Source organism: Podarcis muralis, chromosome 4, assembly GCF_964188315.1.
Source record: "Podarcis muralis chromosome 4, rPodMur119.hap1.1, whole genome shotgun sequence".
Taxonomy (NCBI): domain Eukaryota; kingdom Metazoa; phylum Chordata; class Lepidosauria; order Squamata; family Lacertidae; genus Podarcis; species Podarcis muralis.
In genome coordinates this window covers 53541083-53565945 of record NC_135658.1, presented here as the reverse complement: position 1 = coordinate 53565945, position 24863 = coordinate 53541083, and the positions used below count along the sequence as shown (strand labels likewise).

At 42.1% G+C, this 24863-nt stretch overlaps 1 protein-coding gene across 5 annotated transcripts in view; it reads right to left on the bottom strand.

Annotated features, from left to right (window-relative positions):
* ITSN1 (intersectin 1) overlaps positions 1-24863 on the bottom strand; it is an 85778-nt gene that overhangs the window by 2967 nt on the left and 57948 nt on the right. For 4 of the 5 annotated variants that reach the window (XM_028727084.2, XM_028727087.2, XM_077927315.1 and 1 more), the window contains exons 28-38: positions 23629-23820; positions 11748-11869; positions 11022-11128; positions 9720-9903; positions 7479-7577; positions 6157-6324; positions 4748-4960; positions 2586-2707; positions 1770-1852; positions 1600-1683; positions 252-425 (exon numbers count right to left, since the gene is read on the bottom strand). In XM_028727084.2, coding sequence (XP_028582917.2) covers positions 252-425; positions 1600-1683; positions 1770-1852; positions 2586-2707; positions 4748-4960; positions 6157-6324; positions 7479-7577; positions 9720-9903; positions 11022-11128; positions 11748-11869; positions 23629-23820 — 1548 coding nt within the window. Of the gene's footprint in view, positions 1-251; positions 426-1599; positions 1684-1769; positions 1853-2585; positions 2708-4747; positions 4961-6156; positions 6325-7478; positions 7578-9719; positions 9904-11021; positions 11129-11747; positions 11870-21854; positions 23325-23628; positions 23821-24863 lie in introns of those variants that run through there. The other variant, XM_028727089.2, reaches the window with a different exon arrangement.

Sequence of the window (24863 nt, the reverse complement as noted above, 5' to 3'; positions counted from 1 at the left end):
ACGGGGATTCGAACCGCGGACCTTCTGATTGGCAAGTCCTAGGCTCTGTGGTTTAACCACCCGCGTCCCCAATCAAGTACTGTATCTAGGAGTTTTTTTCATTCCTGCCTAGAGACCAAGGTGGAGCCTCAGCCCACACACATGGACCTCAGCAGAGGGACAGCAAAAATGAGATAACCTAAGTTGTCGTACACTCACATAGACATGTATATAACCAAAAGACCAAGCTCAGAAGTAAGAATGTCACTTACCATCTGGTGAGAACTGATCCCTCTCAAACACTGTTATGCAAAGCACATCCTGTTCCAAATCTTTGATAAAGAACTGGCAGTTAGAATTCCACTTGGGGTTCAGTGTGTCCTGTATAGTCTTGGTAATATGACACTGAGAGCCCATCGTCACTTCACAATACGGGTTACTCTTTCCTGAAAGCAGAAGGCAAGTAGATGCACAGCCGTGGTCAAACATTTGCACACACAAATTTGGTAACTTGCTTCTGTGGTTTTGACACGAGAGATTCGGAAAAGGCTTTTTGTACCTCCACCATTTGATTTAGCAAAGAAAATACTCAAATGCATCGGGCAGCCTGTGCTGCCTGTGGGTGAGTATGCCAAAACTGAATCTGGCATCCGGTATACAAGATTGCTTTCTACATCAAATCTGACCCAGCTAGGGCTGGCCCAAGACATTTTGGCACCAGAAGCGAACCACAAAATGGCACCCCACCAGCTCGCCAAAGAAGAAGGGGTGACGGAAGACCTACACCAGGAACAAGGGGGAGTGAAGTTCTACACTGGAAACAAGGAGGAAGAACAGCAGTAGCAACAGCAAATGATGCATTTATTGGGTGCCAGATCTGCCCCTGTGGATCCTGCCACCTGAGGAGGTCGGCTCACCTTGCCTCATGGTGTTGGCCAATAAATAGGGCCATGAATACCATGGGTGGCAAATTTGGGTGGACATTTCTCCGGGATGTTTGGGTGTGTAGTGGTTGGTAATCCTTCTGTTTGACTGTTGGGAGACTTTCACCATGTGAAAATCACTAGCACTATTTTAAAATTTGCTGGCTATATCAGTCTATATAAAGGTAAAGGGACCCCTGACCATCAGGTCCAGTCGTGACCGACTCTGGGGTTGCGGCACTCATCTCGCTTTATTGGGCGAGGGTACAGCTTCCGGGTCATGTGGCCAGCATGACTAAACCATTTCTGGCGAACCAGAGCAGCGCACAGAAACGCTGTTTACCTTCCCGCCGGAGCGGTACCTATTTATCTACCTGCACTTTGGCGTGTTTTCGAAGTGATAGGTTGGCAGGAGCAGGGACCGAGCAACGGGAGCTCACCCCTTCACAGGGATTTGAACCGCTGACCTTCTGATCGGCAAGTCCTAGGCTCTGTGGTTTAACCCACAGCACCACCCACATCCCATAAGTCTATATAGAGTGCAACAAAACACCATTTTACAAAACTTACATCCCCCCCTGACAACCTGTTTTACATTAAATGATCAAAGCACCCAAGAAGTTTCCCTTCTTTTTGTCACATTTTACACACAACACACACTTCTCTATACACACACAGAGAGAAATGAAGTTCTTACCGTGGGATCTGCAGGGCTTCAGTTCAATACCTTCAACAATGTTCACCATTAACCTTCCAATACCGGTTGCCCTTTGGGATCGGACTGTGGCAAGAACAGGCAAGAGTCATTAAAATACTCTCTTGAAATTTTGGGGAAAACGTCTAAATACTGTACCCCCATTGCGGTACCTAAATAGGCCTTTTCCCTCTTCTTCTTCTCTGTTTCTATGTAAAGTTCAGAAGCAGCTTTGATTTTCTGAACCCAGGCCGTCCTTGAGAGAGAGAAAGAGAAGGTGGAAAGGAAATTACGTATCATTATGAAGTACATGCAAGTGAGCAAAGCTAACTGCATGCAGGTAGGAAGAAGATCTAGATAAAGGCATTAACTTCTTTGCATTACAGTCATACCTTGGAAGTCCGTTCAACTTCCAAAACATTTGGAAACCAAAGCTCCTGCAAAGAAAGCTCCTGCAGCCAATCGGAAGCTTCGCAACCCACATTGGACGTTCGGCTTCCAAAAATAGTTCACAAACCAGAACAGTCACTTCCGGGTTTGCGATGTTCAGGAACCAAAACATTTGAGAACTAAGCTGTTTGAAAACCAAGGTACGACTGCATGTTTAGTTCTCAGGAGAAATCTGGATGTGATGTAAGAGATCTGTGAATAGGACCTTCCCTGCCATTGTTGCATGTTTTCAAGTTAATATTGGCCACGGGGACCCCAATTCAGTTTGGGATAGTAGTGCTGGTATAGAGGAGGTTTAACCTTTTTCCCTGCACTGTTTTCCCACCCAGTTAAAATTTCTCTAAGACTCAAAGCAGGCAGCCCATGGTTGCAAGGGGGACGATAAACAAATCAGGGAAAGTGCAAGTAAAAAAGGAGGCAACATCAGAAATGGGAGAAATCTCATTATGAAACTGTGTGTGTGTGTGTGTGTGTGTGTGTGTGTAAGAGCTTTTACATATTCCCATTATGTTCAGTGCCAATACAGAGATATTTTTTACCTTTCATTTATGCTTTCTGCACGAAGTGTGTAGACCCGATCAATGTGAGAGATATGAAAGATGGGCTCGTCGCCAGAAGGATCCGTGGGTAGTTTAACCAAGACCTCGTTTAGAAATATGGGCTGCAAGAAAAAAAAAAGTTAAGTGTTCAGCTAGGTCAAGTCAGAATGAATGCTCTGTAACAGGAGTCAAGTTCAGCAAAAAAAATGACTAGCATGCTGTGCTTGGGACAGCTGGGCAGACATACCCTTAAGAACTAGGAGTGCCTCTGAGCACATGCTCAGCCCAGGAATTTGTGATCAATACCAGAACAAAGATCACACATCCTTTCACACAAAAATTCATTTCTGGTCTCCATCCCACCCAGGACCATTTTTCAGAAACCAATTTTTAAGGGAGAGTAGGAAGCTTTTTAGCTGTTGCGATTGTTAAGATACTTTAAAAAAAAATCTTCTTATTGAAAGCACATAGTTCAATAATATACTGAAATAAATATATACAGAGAGGAGAAAAAACAATTACAAAAACTCTTCAGTGCAACATTATGTTGCAGATCCCACTGTTGTCTACTAGCATGCTTCAATTTCTATGTGATTTTTAGCATTCACAGACTTTACCATAAAGAAAAAGGGTAAACATCTTACCAGACTGCACCAGGGAAATGGTATCCCAAAAGCAAATCCAAAACTCAATAAAAGTAAACAAGAAAGATGTGTTTTTCAACCATCTATGGCTAGTTAACAGAAACCTGGACCCTTAACACAGTATAGCTTTTCTTTTGGATTAAGATACATATACTCATTGGCGTTATCTGCCTGAACCATGAAAATATTTGAGAGTTTCTAGCCTGGGCTTCAATCCAGATAAAGCTTTGGCCTGGGCCAATATCCACACAACACTTTAGCGTAATGATGATAGAGCAGGGTGGGGACTCTACAGCTAGAAATGTTGTGATGTTTTTCCTTGAAGGAATGTGTCAATAATGCATTAAATGTCAGCTTTACTCCCACTCATAGCAAGTAGCAACCTATGCTTTTCTTTATTCACTGGCATGGTAAAAACAGGGGGCTAGCTCACATATTAAAGGTAAAGGTACCCCTGCCCGTACGGGCCAGTCTTGACAGACTCTAGGGTTGTGCGCCCATCTCACTCAAGAGGCCGGGGGCCAGCGCTGTCCGGAGACACTTCCGGGTCACGTGGCCAGCGTGACATTGCTGCTCTGGCGAGCCCGAGCCGCACACGGAAACGCCGTTTACCTTCCCGCTAGTAAGCGGTCCCTATTTATCTACTTGCACCCGGGGGTGCTTTCGAACTGCTAGGTTGGCAGGCGCTGGGTCCGAACAACGGGAGCGCACCCCGCCACGGGGATTCGAACCGCCAACCTTTCGAATGTCACATATTACATGGTAACTAAACCAGGGTTATTACATGCAGCCAATTACATGGTGGGCATGTCTTCTGAAACCGATTTGTTGCATTCTCACTTCACATCTTTACATCATCATTGTGTACTTATGTGTGCACCTAAAAAAAGGGCTATATTTACGGTGCATCAAAACTTGTTGAGTGGAGTGCTCCTGTACAATGTTGCAGTCAGCTAGGAAGCTATTATTCCATTCTCCCTTCCTGCTCCCCTCCCAGTTCATCATTGTGTCTGTTTGTTCCATCCCCATCCTCACTATGTTCTTTTGAGGGATTCCGCCTTAGTTGCCACCCCCAAGGTTTTCAGGTGTCTGCAGGTCTTGCTGTTTCCTTACATGTGCTGACACCTCAGCGGCCCTGTTTGACTACAGTCCTGTTGGCAATCATCAGGTGAGTTCACTATTAGTATACATCAGGTGTGGGGAACTTTTGACCCTCCAGACATTGCTGAATTACAACTGCCCTCAGTCCCAGCAAGCATTGCTAATGACAGGGGGTGAGGGGAGTTGTAGTTCAACAGCATCTGGAGGGCCAAAGGTTCCCTGCACCTGGTAAATATGCCTGGAAAGATCTCACCTCATATTGCAAAACAGACACATTTCTGGTGTCCTTGTGGTTTTCCTATACAGAAAATATATCCAAATAAGAAATCTCTTGCCTTGCCTAAACACCTTTTTCATGTGAAAAAGTAATGGGACGTTATCAATATTTCTGAATTTCCATTTAAAAGAAATTCTTACCGTTTTGTACATTTTATACTGCAGGTTAGACTTGGGGCTGAAGACCTTATCTGTGCCAGACGAGCCGAGAGGTTTTATTATCTGTGTCAGCAGGAGGAAGTCGTTGAACAGAAAGCCATACAGCTCCTTGTTGCTCTTGGCCTTGTAGAGTTTCCCACTGTGTAGAAATTTGCGTGGCCCCAAGCAGTTTGTAACAGAGTTAAAAACAAGTTGCTGATGGGAACAGAAAGGGGGGGGAGGGGGGAAACCACAACAAGTGAGATGAATAAAAATATACTTGTTCTGATACCGTTGGATACAGCTGCAGAAAACTGACAGAATCTGCAGAAATCTGACAACAGCTTCAGCTCATTTGCCGGCATAATGATGGCTTAGTGCTTGACTCTCAGCAGTGAAGTGCCAGCACTTGGTGGAATGGCAGGGACCCTTCTGTTATTCCTAGAATTATCCCTTTGCCCTTGTACCCTTCCACAAGGGTGGGTTTACTTACAATGAGAGGAGAAGGATTCTGACTGATGCCTGATTTTCTTCACTGGTGCTACACATTTGTATAGGAAGTAGGAGGAATGTGCAGACCTAATTAATGGCCACATTAGCAGCTCAAACTAAACCATAGTTTAGTGTGATGTCCACAAGTAGGAATGAGAGGCCGTGATCATTGGGCTCATGTTCTCCCCATCTCCTTTCCACACACATGTGCAGTGAAAAAGGGGGAATATGAGATGGCAGCAGCTCGTTCTGTCTTGCGCACCTGATGTGCAAACATGGTAGGTGAGTTATTACAGATTGGTGTCAAAGATTTAAAATGAATTCACCTAGTTTAGCTGACCATTTCCCTCCACTGTGCTGAATTGTAATCTGTACACTCTTTGGGGGCAGGGAGTTGTCTTGCTTTTATACCACAAAATGCTAAAACCACAAGGCACGTTGACGGGCCTTAGTAAGTAAGTAAAAAACAAATGCACAACAATTTCAAGTGGTTATTTGTCTGGAATGCCTACTTTATACATTCCAGAAATTTCTCAATTACCCTAGAGTGATATGGCTAGCAATTCCACTTTGCATCCTTTGTAAGCAGAACTTGCTTAACTTTTCTGAATTCTGAACCAAAGCTAGTTTTTGCAACATACTTTATGGGGGGGTGGGGAAGGGAAATTATGAACTGAATAAAAGCCGTGGTCCTCATTTCATTGCAGAAACGTTAAGTGACAGATGGCTGATGTTAACGGGTTCAAGAGATAAGTGGAAAGAGAAAATTGGCAGGGAAAAATGCCAAATGAAGAGCAGGATGAATTTGTGAAGACTTACCAGCATCTCTTTAGCTAGAGAAGTTTATCAGCATTGTTTCCTAAGCCATCTTTTCTGGAAGATTAGTAACTACAGTCTGATTCTACGTATTTCAGCTTTACCTCTGATAGTCCTTCACACTGAACGTGACCCTGGATCCATTCAAGCCTGTCTGAGTTCTCCTTCTCACGCACCCCTTCATTAACCTGAGAACAAAGTTCTTCCGCTTTCTCCAAAGCCTGTTTCAAGTGGCTGTGATCAGGGTGATTTTCAGGAGTATTTTCTAATATCTGCAGGCAAATAAACTGGATCAGGTTCTTATAAAACTGCATATCTATTCCTTCTTAAGCACCTGAAAAATTAAATATATCTTTACAGATATAAAGAACATTAAGCACCCAAAGTAAATGTTATTAAATAAATCCTGCCCTAAATCAATGGAAAGAAAAACATCACTGCCCCTTGATTGCCAAAACACTATAAAGATTACTTCTCTTCAAATCAATCCCTTTTTTATCTTCCCTGTTTTAATCTAATAAAAATGGAACATTTCATTCTCTTACACAATCACTTATTTAAAGAAAAATGGGCCTGATCAGTCCCCACTGGACTTTTTGTCCTGTAGGTCAGGGTCTATCCTTCTGATTAAACTGCATGCTGGAGGTGAAGAAAGATGAGGAAGAGAACAGTCCCCTTACCCCAGGCTACAAACAATTCACATAACTAAAGAAAACAACTTGCACTAAGAAGGGGAAGGATTTCTCTTTTGCACCAAGTGGGGCAAAACGCTGCAGCTAGACTGCTGGTGGGAAAAGACTATTGCCAGCAAATAACTCCCACTCTCAAAAGCTTGCACCAGCTGCCTATACACTACAGGGCTAGGTTCAAGGTACCTGTATTAATTTGTAAGGCCTTTAACAACTTGGATTCAAGATACCCCAAGGGCCACCTAATTGGCCACCTAATCACTGAGGTCTTCAGGGGAGTCATTCTTAATCTACTGACTCACAGTCAGTAGGCCCAGCAAGCAGTTGGCCTGCTGGGCCATTCTGGGCAGACCACCATGTCCTGAGCCCAATTTCATGTATGGAAAAGTTCAAGCCATGACAAAAAAAAAGAAGAATAATCAGGAGCTCACTCTAAGCGTGTTCCCGGATCTTCCTTTGCATCAAAAATTCAGCATTTTGCTGTCTTTTTCTGTTGTCCTATAGAAGACACCAGAAGTTGTACAAGGCACCCATTTGAAAGAATACTAACTTTTAATGTGCTCCTTATTATTCCTTTGCATCCCCGGTTTGAATTCGGACATACTGCACATGCTCATGAGTTAATAGACTATAGAAATACGGATCCCATGCAAGAAAAACTTAAACTCTGACTCTGGCTTCTTAACTATAGCAACATAGTTGGCAACATATTTCCACACATTAGCAAAAGGACTTACATTTTTAATTATCAGAGGATATCGCGTTACTCGTTGCATAGGCTTTAGCAGAAAACTTGACAATGGCATTCCTTTACAGCGAGGCTCCATAGCTAACCTCTGAAATATTGAGAGCAAAAAATGTTGGCAGCTAGTTTATGAAGGTCAGACACAAGTATTTATAAAAATGCCCAAAGCGCACTGTGGTCTCCATTTATTCTCTACAAATGTGGCTTCCTTGGAGTGGTGAGGACATGCCAGGAAGCAATTTCAGTGGTTGCTCACCAGTTGTGAAGTGTTCTTCCTTCAGAACGTTGACAAAGGCTAGCTCTGTTCTCGAGGCCATAAATGGTCTTTTGTGGTTGGAAATAAGCAGGCGGTTCTTTTATTGGTACACTTGAGTCAACATTTTTAATCCAAGTAGACTTTTTATTATGTGATCTCAAACATTGTTTCTCTTAGGTGGCAGAGACAGAATAGTTTAAAAATGAGGCCTGGATCACAATTACTAGTTGTTTGTTGTATTCTAAGATTCAGTAAAACAGTTAAGCGTATGTCTCAAGGAAACAACTGTTCAAGTGTTTTCAGGCCTGTGTCGGTATAGCACATGTTATTCCATTGATGTTATGTGTTGTATTGGGAGGAATCACACTGTCTATAATGTGTAGAGCAGGGAAAATCCAGCATTTAACACCTTCCTGTATCTAATTATCTGTCAACACACATTGTTCAGCAATGCCAAAAGACAAGGGGAGGGGGAAAGCCAACTAGGTTTTAAAAACAGAACTCTCAAAATAACGCCATCATTCCACAAGTACAATCGGCAAGGCAAGACCCCCCCCCTCCCACCCCATGCTCCTGTCCCAGAATGGAAAGAAGGGGGTACAAAGCCGAATAGCATTTACAACCAATTCACATAAGCAACGGTAAAAAAGAGAGTTTCCATTTCCAATTCTTGCATACAATCCTTTCCTGAATGGGCACAATACTCACATGCAGAAGGGTTCTCTATACTACCCTGGTGCATGTGTATAGGCACACTACAACTACCGCATCAGGTCATTAGGGGGAACAGAGAGCTAATATCCTGTGACCATGAGGAGGGAAGTGCTAGGCAGAATATGTGAGACTCATACAGTTCTGTCATTACTTCTGAAAGTCCAAGACCCACACTGGGGTGGGGGAAGAACCAAGGCTCTGTTATGTCCTTCAGCGCATAGGCACTGTGCCCTGTGGGAGCATATAATATTATATAATAGATATATTTTCTTCGCTCGCTTGCTGTGAACCTCTATTGTCTATTCATAGCAAGGGTACAGAATTTTTTCACAACATTGGCAATACAAACAGCTTTTTACTGGGACCCTCCTTCCAGAAGGATTTGGTTGGCCACTTTTGGAAACAGGATTTTGGGAACAGATGGGTCCTTGGCCCGAGCAAGCAGAACTCTTCATGCCTCTTTTGTGCACTCAAGGGATATACACACACACACACACACACACACACACACACACACACACAGTGGTACCTCGCAAGACAAATGCCTCGCAAGACGGAAAACTTGCAAGACGAAAGGGTTTTTGGTTTTTTGAGTTGCTTCGCAAGACGATTTTCCCTATGGGCTTGCTTTGCAAGACGGAAACATCTTGCAAGTTTGTTTCCTTTTTCTTAAAACCGTTAATACAGTTGCGACTTGACTTCGAGGAGCAACTCATAGCACGCGGTGTGGTAGCCTTTTTTGAGGTTTTTGAAGACTTTGGTGATTTTTGAAGCTTTTCCAAAACTTTTCCGACACCGTGCTTCGCAAGACGAAAAAATCGCAAGACGAAAAACTCGCGGAACGAATTAATTTCGTCTTGCGAGGCACCACTGTATGCAGTCTGCCATGCCAAATCACAAACTATTTTTGAAACTCTGCTGATTTTCAAAAGCAACCTGCCACACTGTACAGAGGACTTCAGTTTGAAAAGATGCCAAAAGGCTTGTTGACAGATCACTAAACCATGACCCAGGTATAGAGGAACATGACGGAATCAGGATCCTGGTTGGCAACCCTAGGTGGCAGTGTAGTGACTATCTCCACTGCCACTTTCAGCTAATCTCCGGTCAATTGGTCACTGGTATAGGACGAATGCAGAGAAATCAGTTAAAATGTGTGAAGCTGCTTTTGGTTACATTTCCTATATGGCTCTTTTTAAATAAACCCAAAAAGTAGATGCACGAGTTTCTTTGAATAAATTACCAACGTGGATATTTTCTTACTTTAACGAAGTCCTTGAACTCGGGGACTTCGTCTGTCTTCTGCTGGATGAGGGCTGCTCCGTTCAGCTGGCAGCTGCAGAATCGAATGTAAGGCTGCATGTGCGGAAGCTGTGCTGTCAGGATATCGCCAATCATTTTGACAGGCATCCTCTCTCCTGACATTTTCTTACGAACACGCAGCGCTCTGAATGCAAAACAGAAAACAGGGAGAGATGCTGATACATGTTCAGTTTAATATAGTTGTACTATGTCTCCTGCCAACCTAGCAATTCGAAAGCACGTCAAAGTGCAAGTAGATAAATAGGTACCACTCCGGTGGGAAGGTAAACGACGTCTCCGTGCGCTGCTCTGGTTCGCCAGAAGCAGCTTTGTCATGCTGGCCACATGACCCGGAAGCTGTACGCTGACTCCCTCGGCCAATAAAGCGAGATGAGTGCCGCAACCCCAGAGTTGGACATGACTGGACCTAATGGTCAGGGGTCCCTTTATCTTTTTACTATGTTTCCATATAAAAGCAGCAGAGATATATTATGGTAATGAAACAATGCTGTCTTACTGTAAATTGCTTTGAGGTTTTTTATTAGTATAAAGTGATATTGAAGTCAGATCAATCAAACCATAACAGGTTAGCCATCATTTATGTGTTAATATAGAGCAGGGGTGGGAAACCTTTTTGGCCTAGCAAGTTAACTCTGGCAGGTGGGTGCAACAGCACACTTGTCAAGCTCCTGACACCAGATGATTGACATGTGGCTTGTCCCACCTACCTGTCCCTTGCGCAGTGTGTTTCCTAAGCACCTAACAGTCAGCCGGTTATAGAGGATTACGTGAGTAGTGATCTCCCATTGCTTGTTTGGAAATAGCCTGTTAAAGATTCCCATTACTTATGAACCCAAGATCTGTACAAAAAGAAGAGACTGCTTAAAAAAGGAGAAAATAAATTGTATGGTAGGATTCATAAGTCGCTGGAGTGTAATGTGTCTCACTAGAAACATGCCCCTTAAAAACTTTACTTTGATTTGAAAATTGTATCTGGTGGAAAATTTTGTAAATGCACATTGCTTCTTTACTGCACCATCATATTTTGCAACTATGTCCCACCTATGTAAAGATTTATATACACTCCACCCTTTGCACAAACCATATTCAGCCATCATCATGAAAGGAAAAACCAGACTTAATGCATTATTTCAATCCCTACAATATTTTTTTCTTTCCATGTGCTGCTGAAAAATGAGGACAATGAAGGAGAAAGCATCCAAATATGTAACTGGCAATAAAATGTTTTCAAAAGCAACTTACTTCAGTAGTTTGATATTGCACATAATCAGCTCTTTCCAATTTACAAAAATCATAGCAACCTCTTTTTCTGTCAACAGCTCGGAGTCCATCAGTGGCTTCTGGAAGATCTGCAGATTCAAATGAACAATTTAGAACACACAATAAGCCTATTCACTGTGATTCATCTGCAGCCACTGCTTTGAATTAAAGCTCTGCAGATCTCACTTCCTGCCTCATTCTGATCATTTGATGGAGTGAAATGCAGTCAAAGATAAGCACTTTTTAATTCCTTTGGTTTCCGTGGAAGATACTTAACTCTCCCATTCAAAGCAATCAGAGCTCAAATAGCCTTAACTGCAGCGGGATCATATCCACACCTATTAGAATAGTTGGTGGGGGACGACGACTATATGTTCTATAGGAAACTGCAATAACCTGTTAGATTTTAGCCTGTATTTTTTTAGTCCCTTCCAAAAAGACTGCCTTCAGAAAAACAGTGAACAAAAAATGCCTTTTATTTTCCTATTAGTTTGCAGGCTCCATCAGGAAGCTATTGATCATGGGATAACTGGGACACACAGTTTTGATTTCCAAAGTTCTCAACTTGCACAATTCCCATTCAATCCTGCAAAGGTCTCCAGAGCTCAGGGTTTCAAAAATTTCATCTTTGACCCCTTTTACGATGAGGCCAGGGTGAGAAAACACACCAGGAGAAGTTGTTGTTAAAATGTGTACAATCAGCCTCACCTCTGTTACCAGCTGCAAGTCATTCACATAGTTCTCTTCTGTTACTATGAGTTCATGGATGTAGCCCTGCCGTTTCCTTTCAGTAGGTGTCAACATGTCTAGGAGGTGCAGATCAGCACACCCTGGAAAACACAAGGAAAGGAACAGCATTCACTCTTTGGAACACTAACCCAATTCCTCATAAAAGGCGAGTTATGGTGCTGAGTTAACCATTCTTGTTATCTGCGCTACAAATAGCACAGAATGGAATGTGTGGGGTGTCTGGCTTGCTTGAAAATAGTATTAAAACTGCACCCAAGGCATAATTCTCTTGGAGATGGTAAACCTGTGTTTGAATTCAACCACTTCAGAGTGCAGGCTGAGGCTTAACATGTGTCTGAAGTGACAACGACTTACAGTGTCAGCCAGAACTAGGTCTATTGTGCTAGCCTATTTAAAGCTGACAAACTAAGCTTTCAGACACAGCAAAAGGTAAATTATAAGGCATTGGTTGGAACCATCTCCATTGCATTGTGTTACTGAGAGAGAACTCTCTCTGTTTATACACCTAGGAAGGAATATTCTCTCAAGCAATTGTACACTGGATTCAGTTTTCAGTTGAAGTTGACAGCACTTTGGAAAGCATCTTTGAACTGGCGATATTGATTGTATAATACTTTCATTAAATTTCGGACTGAATTTTTACACAGGTGCCCCGTTTTGCTTATCCAAATTGAGTTTTATAATTTACACTGAGATTTTATCATTATTTATCTTACACTACCTAGAATGCTTAACTGAAGCCCAATCTAGAAAACTGCTAAATTAAAAAATAAAATAAAGCTTACATTAAGACTTCAGGGTGATCTCTTCTTTCTGATGTGACAAGCAACTCATTTCCACCAGGATCTGAGTGTCATGCTTTTAGATGCCAAAGTTGAGAGCCTACTCTGGTATACAGACTTTAACAACTAGACAAATGGCCAACACCATTTGGGGAGAGGCAGTAACTCAGTGGTAGAGAACATTTTTTACATGCTGAAGGTCCCAAGTTGAATCCCTGGCATCCCTAGCTAATTCTGGGAAAGGGCCTGTTTGACACCCTGGAGAGTCACTGTAGATAAAAATGAGCTAGATGATCCAGTGATAGAAGGCAGCTTCATATATATTCCCAAGATCCAAATCTGAAGCTTGACAAACCCACAAATGCAGATCTTTCTGGAGAGGTGCCCGATAGCTAGGGAAAAATTAGACTGAGCAATTGTTCACCTTGGAGCCCCATGTGCAAGATGAAGAGTGGCATAATATATTATTAAAATCTGTACTCATAGCAATAAGAGGCAAGTCTCAGACTTATGCTGATTGCTGAATAAGGAGGTTTGTTCTAGTAGCATAAAAATCATGATAAAACGTATTTTGATTCAAAATATTCCTCAGAGGCATTCTGATTCAATGCCCTTCTTTTTAAATTAAGATTCCTTTATGTAGCCTTTCTTTGATAGCCAGCTCTAACAATATGCGGGTAGCTGACTTTAGCCAAAAATATTTTTTTTAGAAATAGCTCACCCAAGTTGTTTCTTTCACAGAACAGAAGTCACAATCTCATGTCAGTTTGCAGCCCCAATAACACGCTGCTAATTTTAGGTAGCTTAAGTGGGGTATTTTTTGCTCAAGTTGGTTGCCAGGGTATCAGTGAAATTAGCTCTACAAGGTCAGGGTAGGAAGCCTGTGGTCCTCCAGACACTGAACTACATCTCTCATCATCATCCCTGGCTGTTGGCCATGCCAGCTTGGGCTGATTGCAGATGGAGCCAAATAACAAATAGGGGGGCACTATTCTCTCTGAAGAAACACAGTATCAGATTCATCCTGGAGGAAGACTTTAGTTGAAATTTATCATATTATTACTATTTAAGTTCTTCATCAATATACCCATTCTGTTCAGTGGGATTTGGTCTGCATCTTTTCACATGCTGTCCCCTTTCTGATGCTGCCTCCTGCCTTTTGATCTGACAGTAAGGAAGAAACAGCAGCCCAATGATTGAAGAGTACTGCCATTAAGTAACTAAAAGTACTTACATCAGGTAATACACCAGTATGTCTCTTCCATAGTATTGACCTAATCATATACTATACTAGTTCTTAATATCACTTTTTAGAAGTTTTCGTCATTTTTTAAAGCAGTGTTTTCTTTTTTTAAATAATAATGACAACCTATAGTATTTCAGCATAATGAGGGACAAGTTGGCAGTAGGGGGCTTTTCAAGACAGTTCAGAGATACTTAACTCATACTTAATAATCATGGCAATCATGTGGACAGGAGCAGATTTTAATAATACAGTCGTAACTTGGATCCCGAACACCTTGTGAGTCAAACGTTTTGGCTCCTGAATGCCGCAAACCCAGAAGTGAGTGTTCCGGTTTGCGAACGTTCTTTGGAACCCGAACGTCCGACGCAACTTCCGCGTCTTCCGATTGGCTGCAGGAGCTTGGTTTCCGAACATTTTGGAAATCGAACAGACTTCCGGAATGGATTCTGTTCGAGTTCCAAGGTACCATTGTATGGACCCGATTTGGTGCCCTAAATACATAATAATTGTGGCCACTCTATCACACGTCTGATCACAGCCTAACTTTGAGTAGGTCCCTGTATAAAAATATTATTTTGTGCCCCCTCACTCAGCGTACTGTGCTGATGTGGAGGGCAAACTGCAGCAGATGTATTTCTGCCTCAAGCCGACATGCTATCCCACCAGCCTGTACCACTGCGGGAAGTTGGTGGGAACTGCTAGGCTGTCATTTTTAGGGGCAAAGACAGATCTGGTTCTCACACAGCAGGAACTAGGCTCACTGATGTCCCACAGAAGCAGTTGCTGCTCTATTGTGAATGCCTGGGTGGGCTTTGATTTTAAACATTCCCAGCCTTTGCAACAGCAGGTACCGTATTTTTGCTCCATAAGACGCACCTAGTTTTTAGAGGAGGAAAGGGAGAAAGCCCGGTTTTGGGGGGATCAGCTCCCAGTTGTGCAGCTTCTTTTGCAAAGGGGAAAAGCCCCATTTTGAGGATCAGCTCAAAGTTGCTGAGCTTACATTGCAAAGGGACAAAATCCTGTTTTTATGGGGTTCAACTCACAGTTCTGCATCTTCTTTAGGAAAGGAAAGGGAGCCGTTTCTACAGTTTCCAGACAAATAATCTAAGCAGCCAGTCACATGTCGCTGGGGAAACAAACAGCCTCCGTCTGCAGAACATTCAACAATGGAGGTCTGGGCAAGGGGGCGGAGACGGAAAGGGAGCCAGCGATTGACCACACATTCGCTCCTTAAAACGCACAGACATTTCCCCTTAATTTTTAGGAGGAAAAAGGTGCGTCTTATGGAGCGAAAAATACGGCAATAGGAAATTATTATTATTATGTATTCTGTGCCATCAGTGGACATTAGAGGAGGAAAGGGAGAAAGCCCGGTTTTGGGGGGATCAGCTCCCAGTTGTGCAGCTTCTTTTGCAAAGGGGAAAAGCCCCATTTTGAGGATCAGCTCAAAGTTGCTGAGCTTACATTGCAAAGGGACAAAATCCTGTTTTTATGGGGTTCAACTCACAGTTCTGCATCTTCTTTAGGAAAGGAAAGGGAGCCGTTTCTACAGTTTCCAGACAAATAATCTAAGCAGCCAGTCACATGTCGCTGGGGAAACAAACAGCCTCCGTCTGCAGAACATTCAACAATGGAGGTCTGGGCAAGGGGGCGGAGACGGAAAGGGAGCCAGCGATTGACCACACATTCGCTCCTTAAAACGCACAGACATTTCCCCTTAATTTTTAGGAGGAAAAAGGTGCCTACGGCAATAGGAAATTATTATTATTATGTATTCTGTGCCATCAGTGGACATGACTCCTTAATGAGTTTCGTAGGTAAGATAGCTATATCCTTGTTCCCAATGAATCTACATCCTAAAATAGTAAAGAACGGAATAACGTGGGCAGAAGCTATTACATTTACTTGAAGGTCGGTTGCAATTCAGAATAAGCATGAGCACAATTGGCAGCACAGGGACGCATAATGCTGTGCTCCACTAATTGACTCCATGCTGTGATGAAGAATCCATGTCACGTGTCATAGGATTGTAGAGTTGGGGAAGGACCTCAGGGGTCATCTACTCCAACCCCTTGCAATGCAGGAGTCTTTTGCCCAGTGTGGGGCTCAAACCCATGACCCTGATATTAAGAGTCTCATGTTCTACTGACAGCTGTTCCAGTGTCAGCTTGGCTTCTGGTGTATGAATGCCCTGTATAGTGGAGGAGGGTGCATCTCACTAGAAGACCAGTATGAACATGAGGCAGGCAAATAGATGCTTTCAGTTGCCAGTGAACAGCACAGAAGTATCAAATACAGTTAAGATATTTTATCAAATAAAATGTTAGTGGAATGCTTGTCTTACTTAGAGGAAGTGTCATCTAAGTCAGTGTTTCCCAACCTTTTTTGGGCAAAGGCACACTTGTTTCATGAAAAAAATCTCGAGGCACACCACCATTACAGCCCCGTGACGTCAGCGCGCAGCGTCACGCCGGGAGGGACATGAATTGCTAGCAAATTACATAATCACCTCCTTGAGGGCTGGCTCATCTTCTCCGAAGGCAGAACCCCATTAATTAACAGCACAGACTCACACCATAGCCAAGACGAGGGGGAAAAACCTCAGTCATGCATAGTCATGCACATGTGGGGGCTAAATGAGGACGAAGACCGGGCAGAGAGCAGGGTTCAAATCACCCCACCTGGCCAGGACAATCCCTGGGTGCTCCCTTGGGCCACTCGCCTGACCCACCTCGCAGGGCTGTTGTTGCGAGGATAACACGGGGAGAACCACGCACGCCCCCGGGAGCTCCTTGGAGGAGAAAACGGGCGATGAATGCAATGCACGAAATATATGAGAGGCGACCAGGTTTTACAGGTGAGGGGCCCCCGCCAGCCTCCGCTTCCAACACCCGGCGCAACGACGCCGAAGTTTCCCCCCGGGCTCGGCTCGGGGAGCAGCGCTGCTCCCCCCCGGCTCCCCTTCGCCCTCCCGGCTCTCTCTGCCGCCCACTGGGGACCCCCCTCACCTGCCAAGTCCGGATGCATGCAGGGCGCCGCGTTGCCATTGCATTGCACTGCACTCCATGCAACGCCTGCACGCATGCATTGCCTTGCACGCCCGCCAAGGGGTCTCCCCGCGGTCCGATGTGTCCCCTCCGGTGCGGATGCAGCATTGCAAAAATAAAAAAACCCCGACGCAGCCCTACCTGGGGGGCAGCCTCCGCCGCTCCGCCTCCGCGGGGATCCCCGGGCTCCATCCTGCCGCCCGATCTCCGGGGGGTGCAGGCAGGCTGCGCGGGGTCTGCGCGGAAGAGCCCCTGCCCGCCCGGCCGCCGCCGCTGCGCTCATTCCATGGCCGGGAGAAGAGCGCTTCAAACAAAACGCCCGGCCCGCCAGGCCACGCTGGGAAACGTAGTTTGTGCACCCCGCGCGGGCGCGGAGCCCAAGGGCGAGGGGACTACGGATCCCGGCAGCCCCCGCGCCGGGGACGGAGGGGGAGAGGCCGGGTGCAGGGATGGAGGGACGGGTGGGCGAGCGAGTGAGTGGCAGCCGCCAAGCCTTGGCCAAGAGCCAGGAAGGGCCTCCCCGGAGGAGAAGGAGGAGGGAGGCGCAGAGCGGGAGGGAGGGAGGGAACCCCAGGGGTCATCTAGTGACGGCGCCCCAATCGAAAATTTGACTTAAAAAAAAAAAAAAAATCTTTCAATTTTTTAATTTTTCCCGCGGCACACCAGGCAACATCTCGCGGCACACTAGTGTGCCGTGGAACAGTGGTTGGGAAACACTGATCTAAGTTATAGCCACTTCTTAATCAAATTGAAGATAAAACACAACAGCTCTTACAGTAAGAATCTTAGGGATGTGAGGAAAATAATTTAAGAAGCAAAACTCAGTTCCAACAGCAGCAGGTTTCTCTACTTTATTGTGAAAATAAGTAACACATTTCAAAAATGAAACATTGTGTCATTTGCAAATGAAAAATCATGAATCACTCGGCCACCTACTTTTTCTCTATTTAGGAATGCATCTCTTTCCAGAACAATAACTATCTCCAAGGGAGGTTAATGATATATATCAGGGGTGATTAATGTTCTTTGGGCCTAGGGCTGCATTGATCCATGACCAACCCTCCAAGAGCTGCATAATAATAATATTATTATAATGATAATGATAATAATAATAATTTTTAATACCCTGCCCATCTGGATGGGTTTCCCCAGCCACTCTGGGCGGCTTCCAACAAAAGATTAAAAATACATTAAAACATCAGTCATTAAAAACTTCCCTAAACAGGGCTGCATGGTAAGATGGGTATGGCGGAGGCAGAAAAGAGTGGAAAGTTCATATATTTCATTTTCTTTCCATGCAAAGTCAGTCTAATCCCTTCCCAAACACATTCGATTTGTATTTTCTTTTAATTTTTAAATTCAATTATATTTTTCCGAATAAAATAAAGGTTAATAAGATAACGTATTGTGTCTTCCATCCAAAGTCAGTCTGTTCCCTTCTATCAGTATTTCCTTTTCCTTTTTTTAGTGAACATTCTGCTAATAAGTAGCACTATTAATAACACAGAAGCAGCAACAGGAAATAATCAATTAGTTTAGAAGCCCCAGCTGACTTAAAAGTGGAGAAAATAACCCAAGGACAATCAGGGAAGCCCAATGAAAGTAATTAACCACAGGAAAAGTGTATATAGGAGCAGGGGAGAGAGAAAATCACCAACAAATAAATAAAAATTAAGACACATAATCGTTGGAGATCCTTGTGGATCACCCAAAACCTCTTGACTGTATACAGCCCACAGGTCATTGGTTAGCTACCCTTGATGTATATGATTATGTCAGAATTTTAATGTGGCAATTTGTAATGAATGTCAAGTTCTGTATGAAGATCGTTTTAATAGTATTTCAAATATGCAAAATACCTTACAATCTTTGTGGCACCTTAGAGCTCAATACACTTGACCAGCATAATTACGGTACCATTTCAATGGAAGGCCATATTCTTAGAATGCTGTTGGATGCTACAATATTCTCTTTTTCTGGCTGTCTTGCACTAATTTATCCATTTAATTTAGTAAACTTGGTGATTTGCTAGAGAAGAGACAAGTGATGGGATTCTAGAAATGGGAGAGACTCAACTTATGAAACTTCAAAGACCTGGAGTGGTTTCTTATGAACATCAGAGTGAAGCTAGAATTTGAGAGGGCCAGCTCTACCTGCCTTTGGTTTTAATGGAGTTATTACCCAGTGACAGTGGTGGGATGAAACCAATTGATCCATTGGTGTCAGCTCACAGATGTAAAGTATGCAAGTTACTATAACTCGGGACCTTGTAAATTGACTGCTCTGCCATTCTGGTCAACATGATAGAATAGTTAAGCAACAAATTACTGCACATAAATTCGAATTCTTCTTAAAAATGTCACAGAACCACTGTCAGCCCTTTTATTTTGTGGCCTCAATTGTTCACAGAAACATTCTCTCTCGCCATCAGGGTGTGCAGTGACAGCACACATCTGATACTCAAAAGCACATTACCTCTGAACAGATTGGGTTCTAAAGAACTATCCTTAAAAATAGCTTTTGATCATTTGCCCTGCATTTACTTTCTTTCTTGCTCCTGTTGACACAGAAAGCTGGAATTCCCTAATCTTGGCCCAGAAAACCAGTTCTTGTTTTCATTTTCACTGCTCTGGAGATGCAGCCAAGTGATTAAAACAAACCCAGGTCCAAAACAATAGGTCTTCTGCAGTACAAATCAAGCATCTCTTGCATCTTTCAATTCACACACACACTGAAGAGGAGTTCAAAGTCATGATCTGAAGAAATTGGTGAGTTTTTTATATTGAAAGTAAGGAATGCATGGGCCATTCATATTCAGGTTAAATGGGCAGCGAAGAGGTTTATGTATAGGAGAGGGGAGATGAATGTTCAGTGTTCGTAATACTCTAGAGTAGAGCCACTGAAATCACACTATGTTCATATCCGAAGGCACACTTTCTGACTTCTTTTCTCTACTCAACACATGCAGTTCATGGGTAACTAGTTTATCCATTCAATTCAGTTTGTTTCGATCACTGGCTTTAACAAAACATGCAACAGAACAAAAACAATAAAACAAACCAATAATTGGGCAGTAGAGAAAGGAGCACATACAAAAGGGCCCCATTGGTGTTAAAACTGTCCGATGTCAAGTGACACACAGTAGCAAACATGCTTCACATATCAGTGTAATGTAAGGTTTTCAATTTTATCCACTTTAAACTTTCAATTTTATGCAGCTATCAAACCTTATCTTCATTGTACTTAAAACTGAATCAGGTGGATCAATCCTAGAAAAAGAATTAGGGCATTTAGTTGAAGGTACCGAAAGTCTCTTTAAAATACCCCATTATTACTCTGTGCACAACTAAATGCTGGCAGAAAAATTCTCAAGGTTCATGAGTTCTGTAAATACATATTTAAATACCGGTTGAATTTGTCCTTAATACTCTCAGCAAAGTCTTGTTCCATTTAAGGCACTTTGTTCTAGATTATTACCATCTGGAGAGTGATATTAAAGCTTATTTTTGTCTGCTGCAACTTTAAAGACCACCAACCAATCATCACAGCTACATGGTAGCAGCTCAGTGTTAAGATAATGCTTCCATTGTAGAGATGTAGAGACAGCCCACAATGCTGGGTCCCAAGGCAAAAATAAAATGTAGTATCTCCATTTTGATCCTCAGATACCTTATCATTCAATAATCTGATTTAATTTTTAAAAGGGTCTTCACAAAGTGCATGCCTTCAGAGTTTAACATCCCTCAGGGGCCAGAAGAAATATTCAATCTAGTTTGTTATTAGCATTTGCATTTCTAAAGGATTGTGCAAAGGCTTTACAGTAATCATTTCATCAACAATTGGACAAGGTCATTTTCTTGTCTAGTGAAGTGCTTCTGCATGAGTGCATAAAACTGTAGAGGATAAGGTTAAAGCTTCCTAAAGGAATCTTAACATGCAGTTTCCACACTCCTTCAAGGATTAGATTTCTCTTGCCCTAGAAGGCCACAAGGCACTTTGAAGAAGGCCTGCTCTGCACTGAGATTCTGCAGCCCAGAACATTAAATTCACTGACCACTTTGAGGAACCTCAGTGTATTAATATTCTGCAGTGAACATATTAACATGGATGGCAATTTAATCAAAATCAAGGGAACTCGTTACCACAAAATACACTGAGGATTAGGGTGTTAATTCCATTTCAGTCTTTTGGCAGTCCTAGTTATGGTGGTAAGGTAAGTTAATTTAAAGTTGTTGCAGCTAACCCTTCACTGCCTTCCCATTGCCAATTTTCATGTTGTTGCTTATGCTGGACAAGATTACATCACAGTGCTAGCTGGGCTCCATTGTCTTCAAATGGTTGACTCTACTATGGTCTCACAAAACACATTTTAATTATCAATATATTAATTTTTTAAAAACACTGCCAGGTTCAATTGCCTTTTTGCATCTTTTTATTATCATATATAGCCCAGAACTGTTGTTTATAATTAGACTATTATGATTATTTTAAATTGTTAATTCACTGCAACGCACATGAAATTGGCTAAGTGATTGTTAGGAAGTTAAGTGGCAGGCACTCTAGATATAAAAGGTATAGAATGGTATTTTAAACATCATGCTAGATAAAATAATGTGGCCCTATTGAAGTGTACAGCAGAATCGGATCGTAAGGGAATGTTCTATTATGTAATCAAAAATATATTGACAGAGAAAGACACCACAATTGAGGAGCAAAAAAACCAAATAAGTAACCTCATATATAATGGATAAAAACCATCACCTTTATAGTAACAAGATGAAAACCCCACAGCACCCGTTTAAAAATGGCATTACTGAAACACTGACATTAGGGATGCATGTTGAAAAACAACCAGCTGTCCTTGGGTATTTAAAAAGTAGCCACTGCTGATCACGGTCAGCAATGAAAAACCTGAAGTTTGGACTATTCTCTTGCAGTTAGTGTCACTTGCTAAATATACACAGTAACAATAAAACAGAGACATTTAGTCTAGCTTTTATATGAAGAATTTAATTATCTATACATGTAGCTAATTGTAAAGGCTGTATTACAGTTGTTAAAGCTGCAGGTTTCATATATTTATATATTTTACATTCATATCAATTAAAATACTGAAGTGCAATTGAATAAGGAACTTCACTTGTTCTTTGCACCACATGAATGAAGATAAAAGGAATTCTACATCGCCAGCATGAAATTTAGAAATAGAAGAAATACATAAACAAAAAGAAAAATGTTAAAGTTATTAGTAGAGTTGCTATATTGTGCTTGAGGCATAGGGCTTTTCTTCCTATGTGCTGGCCGCACCAGGCAATAAAGAGCTTATAACTAATATTTAAAAGACAAACATAGCTTAGAGTACAGCACAGCTACATAAAATTTGACTATAAGCTCCATTTAATGTTACTTGTATAAATTCCACAGTCTAGTTTAAAAAATGTAAACATTGGAAATTAATTGCAGGAAGGTATTTCTATACATTCTTTTTGTCAAGATAAGATAATTACTTCCTCAAGGGATGCTGTTCCATAGTTATTAACATAACAGTGATGATAAAATGGAACTTGAAAAAAGTCATGTTAATTCTGAAGAAACAGATAAATGTACTCTTTTGATTTTATACCAAAATGCCAAAAAAATAAAAAATAAAATCTGAGACACAGAACAAAAAGGTGCTTACTATATGTAGTTACAAATAAGAGTGCAAAATATAACATAATGGGAATAACTGCATTATACATGTATATTCTTTCTTGCACATGGAAGGAAATTAATTTCTTATCCATGATGAATTACACACACAAACATTCACTACAAGAACATGTAACAGTACAAGAAACAAAATACCTTAGTTGAAATTGTAATTGAGCACATTTTAATTTCCTTTAAACCAGACTAAATCCTGTTTTAGTAGTACACAAAAAGGGAAAAAAAGACAGACACCAACAACATTGGGACAAGTGAAAAAGCAAAAATACAAGTCTCAGATTTATGGACATTTGGAACAATTTTAATAGCACATGCAGCATTCCTTGATAGTGGGTCTTTTTGCAATAACAAAATTGCAATGACAAAATGCTTGTTTTTCTTTAAAAGGCTAAAATAGGCATTTAAAAATATTTCTACTACTGAAAGCACCTGTGCCAAGGTGGAGAAATAGGTGGGTAACTATGAAAGCCACAAAAGGACCCACTATCCTGTGTGTTTTTTTTTGTCTTTTTGTAATTTTGCATCTATATCTGTAGATATTAAATAAAAACATTGCGATTACATGCAACTAATGTAAAATGAGGTAAACTGCTCTGCAGTGTGTTCTTCTACTCAGAAGGCAGTAGATGATCATGCTGGAAGTCACATGATCAAGGCTGCATCTCCCATCATCCCTCTGGACAGTGATATGGGATAGTGGGTCTCTTTGAGGACTTTCAAGCCTGAGTGGGGGATGGACAACATATGATTCCTAGAAAAAGGAGGAAAACAACACATAAGCAAAACAAAACAATGAGCAAAATTCAAGCTAGGAAAATGAGCCAGGCATGTAAACAGCATGGTGCAAAAATGATAAAGGTAACATGCTACAAGGGGGATGGAACTAAAAACCAACACAAGTTTAGGCTTGCAATATAGAAGGTCTTCAAAGAGAGTTAGGCAAATATATAGCAGTGGCCAAGCTTCTGCAAAACACAGCAGAATCACAGCAATGCTGCATGTTTCTTTTAAAAAAATACTATGTAAGCAACTACTGAGATAAAATAGTCACTTACATTGCTGGCTCGGGTCCATATCTGTTGTCAGTTTCACATAGTTGGATGGGAAGAGACCCACTTGCCCATTCACTTCTCCTTTCCACCAGTCTGGGTCTTCCTTATTAAGGACGTTAATGATCTGGCCTTTGCTGAATGCTAATTCATCATCATTCTGTGCAATGTAGTCATACATACCAATTACTTGGCACACTGTTAAGACAATAAACAACATTTGAAACTGGTAATATCCATGTCTACATATTTTTGAAACAATATGCTAGTGCCCCTAAAACATCTCCCCACTTAAGTCACTATATTGTTACTACATAGAAGAAGAAGAAGAGTTTGGATTTGATATCCCACTTTATCACTACCCTAAGGAGTCTCAAAGCGGCTAACAATATCCTTTTCCCTTCCTTCCCCACAAGAAACACTCTGAGGTGAGTGAGGCTGAGAGACTTCAGAGAAGTGTGACTAGCCCAAGGTCACCCAGCAGCTGCATGTGGAGGAGCAGGGAATCAAACCCAGTTCACCAGATTACGAGTCTACCGCTCTTAACCACTATACCACACTGGCTCTGTGCTTTAAAAGAGGAAGCTAAGCTATCTGGTCACAAATTATAAAGTCAATTCCACCTCTCAGCTCACAAAAGGGGGTATAAGTGCACCCACTGACCTCACTCTAGCACGTCTCAGTTCTAAACTATGACAATCTCACCTAATTGCTATTTTACTAGAGGCCAAAAATAGGGATATTGTTAACTCAAGTTTTTTTTAAAATGCTTAGCGAAATTGGGGAAACGTGGTGATGAATACACCATCCAGAAGATCACCATAAAGAGAAATGATGTATTACAATGTGACTAACACAGCAACTTTAAATGACCATACTGAGCAGGCTGACTTCACCAGTCAAAGAATACAACAGAGTGTGGGAATATTTCAACATGTAGAAATTCCAGAGGAAATCATCATCAAACTGGATCAATACATTAAGATACTATCAGGGGCAAACATTCAAATTGATAGTTTCCATAGAGTGCTATGATAAAGGGGCTTGTATTCCATGTAGCATTAAGTAAGCATCCCACTAGCACAATGATTTCCACTTGCACAATAGGACTTTCCCCACCTCCACCCTTAAACCTCTCCTTTTTCCAATCCTCTGAAGCAGATTTGGGGGGAGAGTGCTGTACACAGAGTGTAGGACAGGGCGGGATGTCCTGTTGCATAAACATAAATCCTTTCACTGAT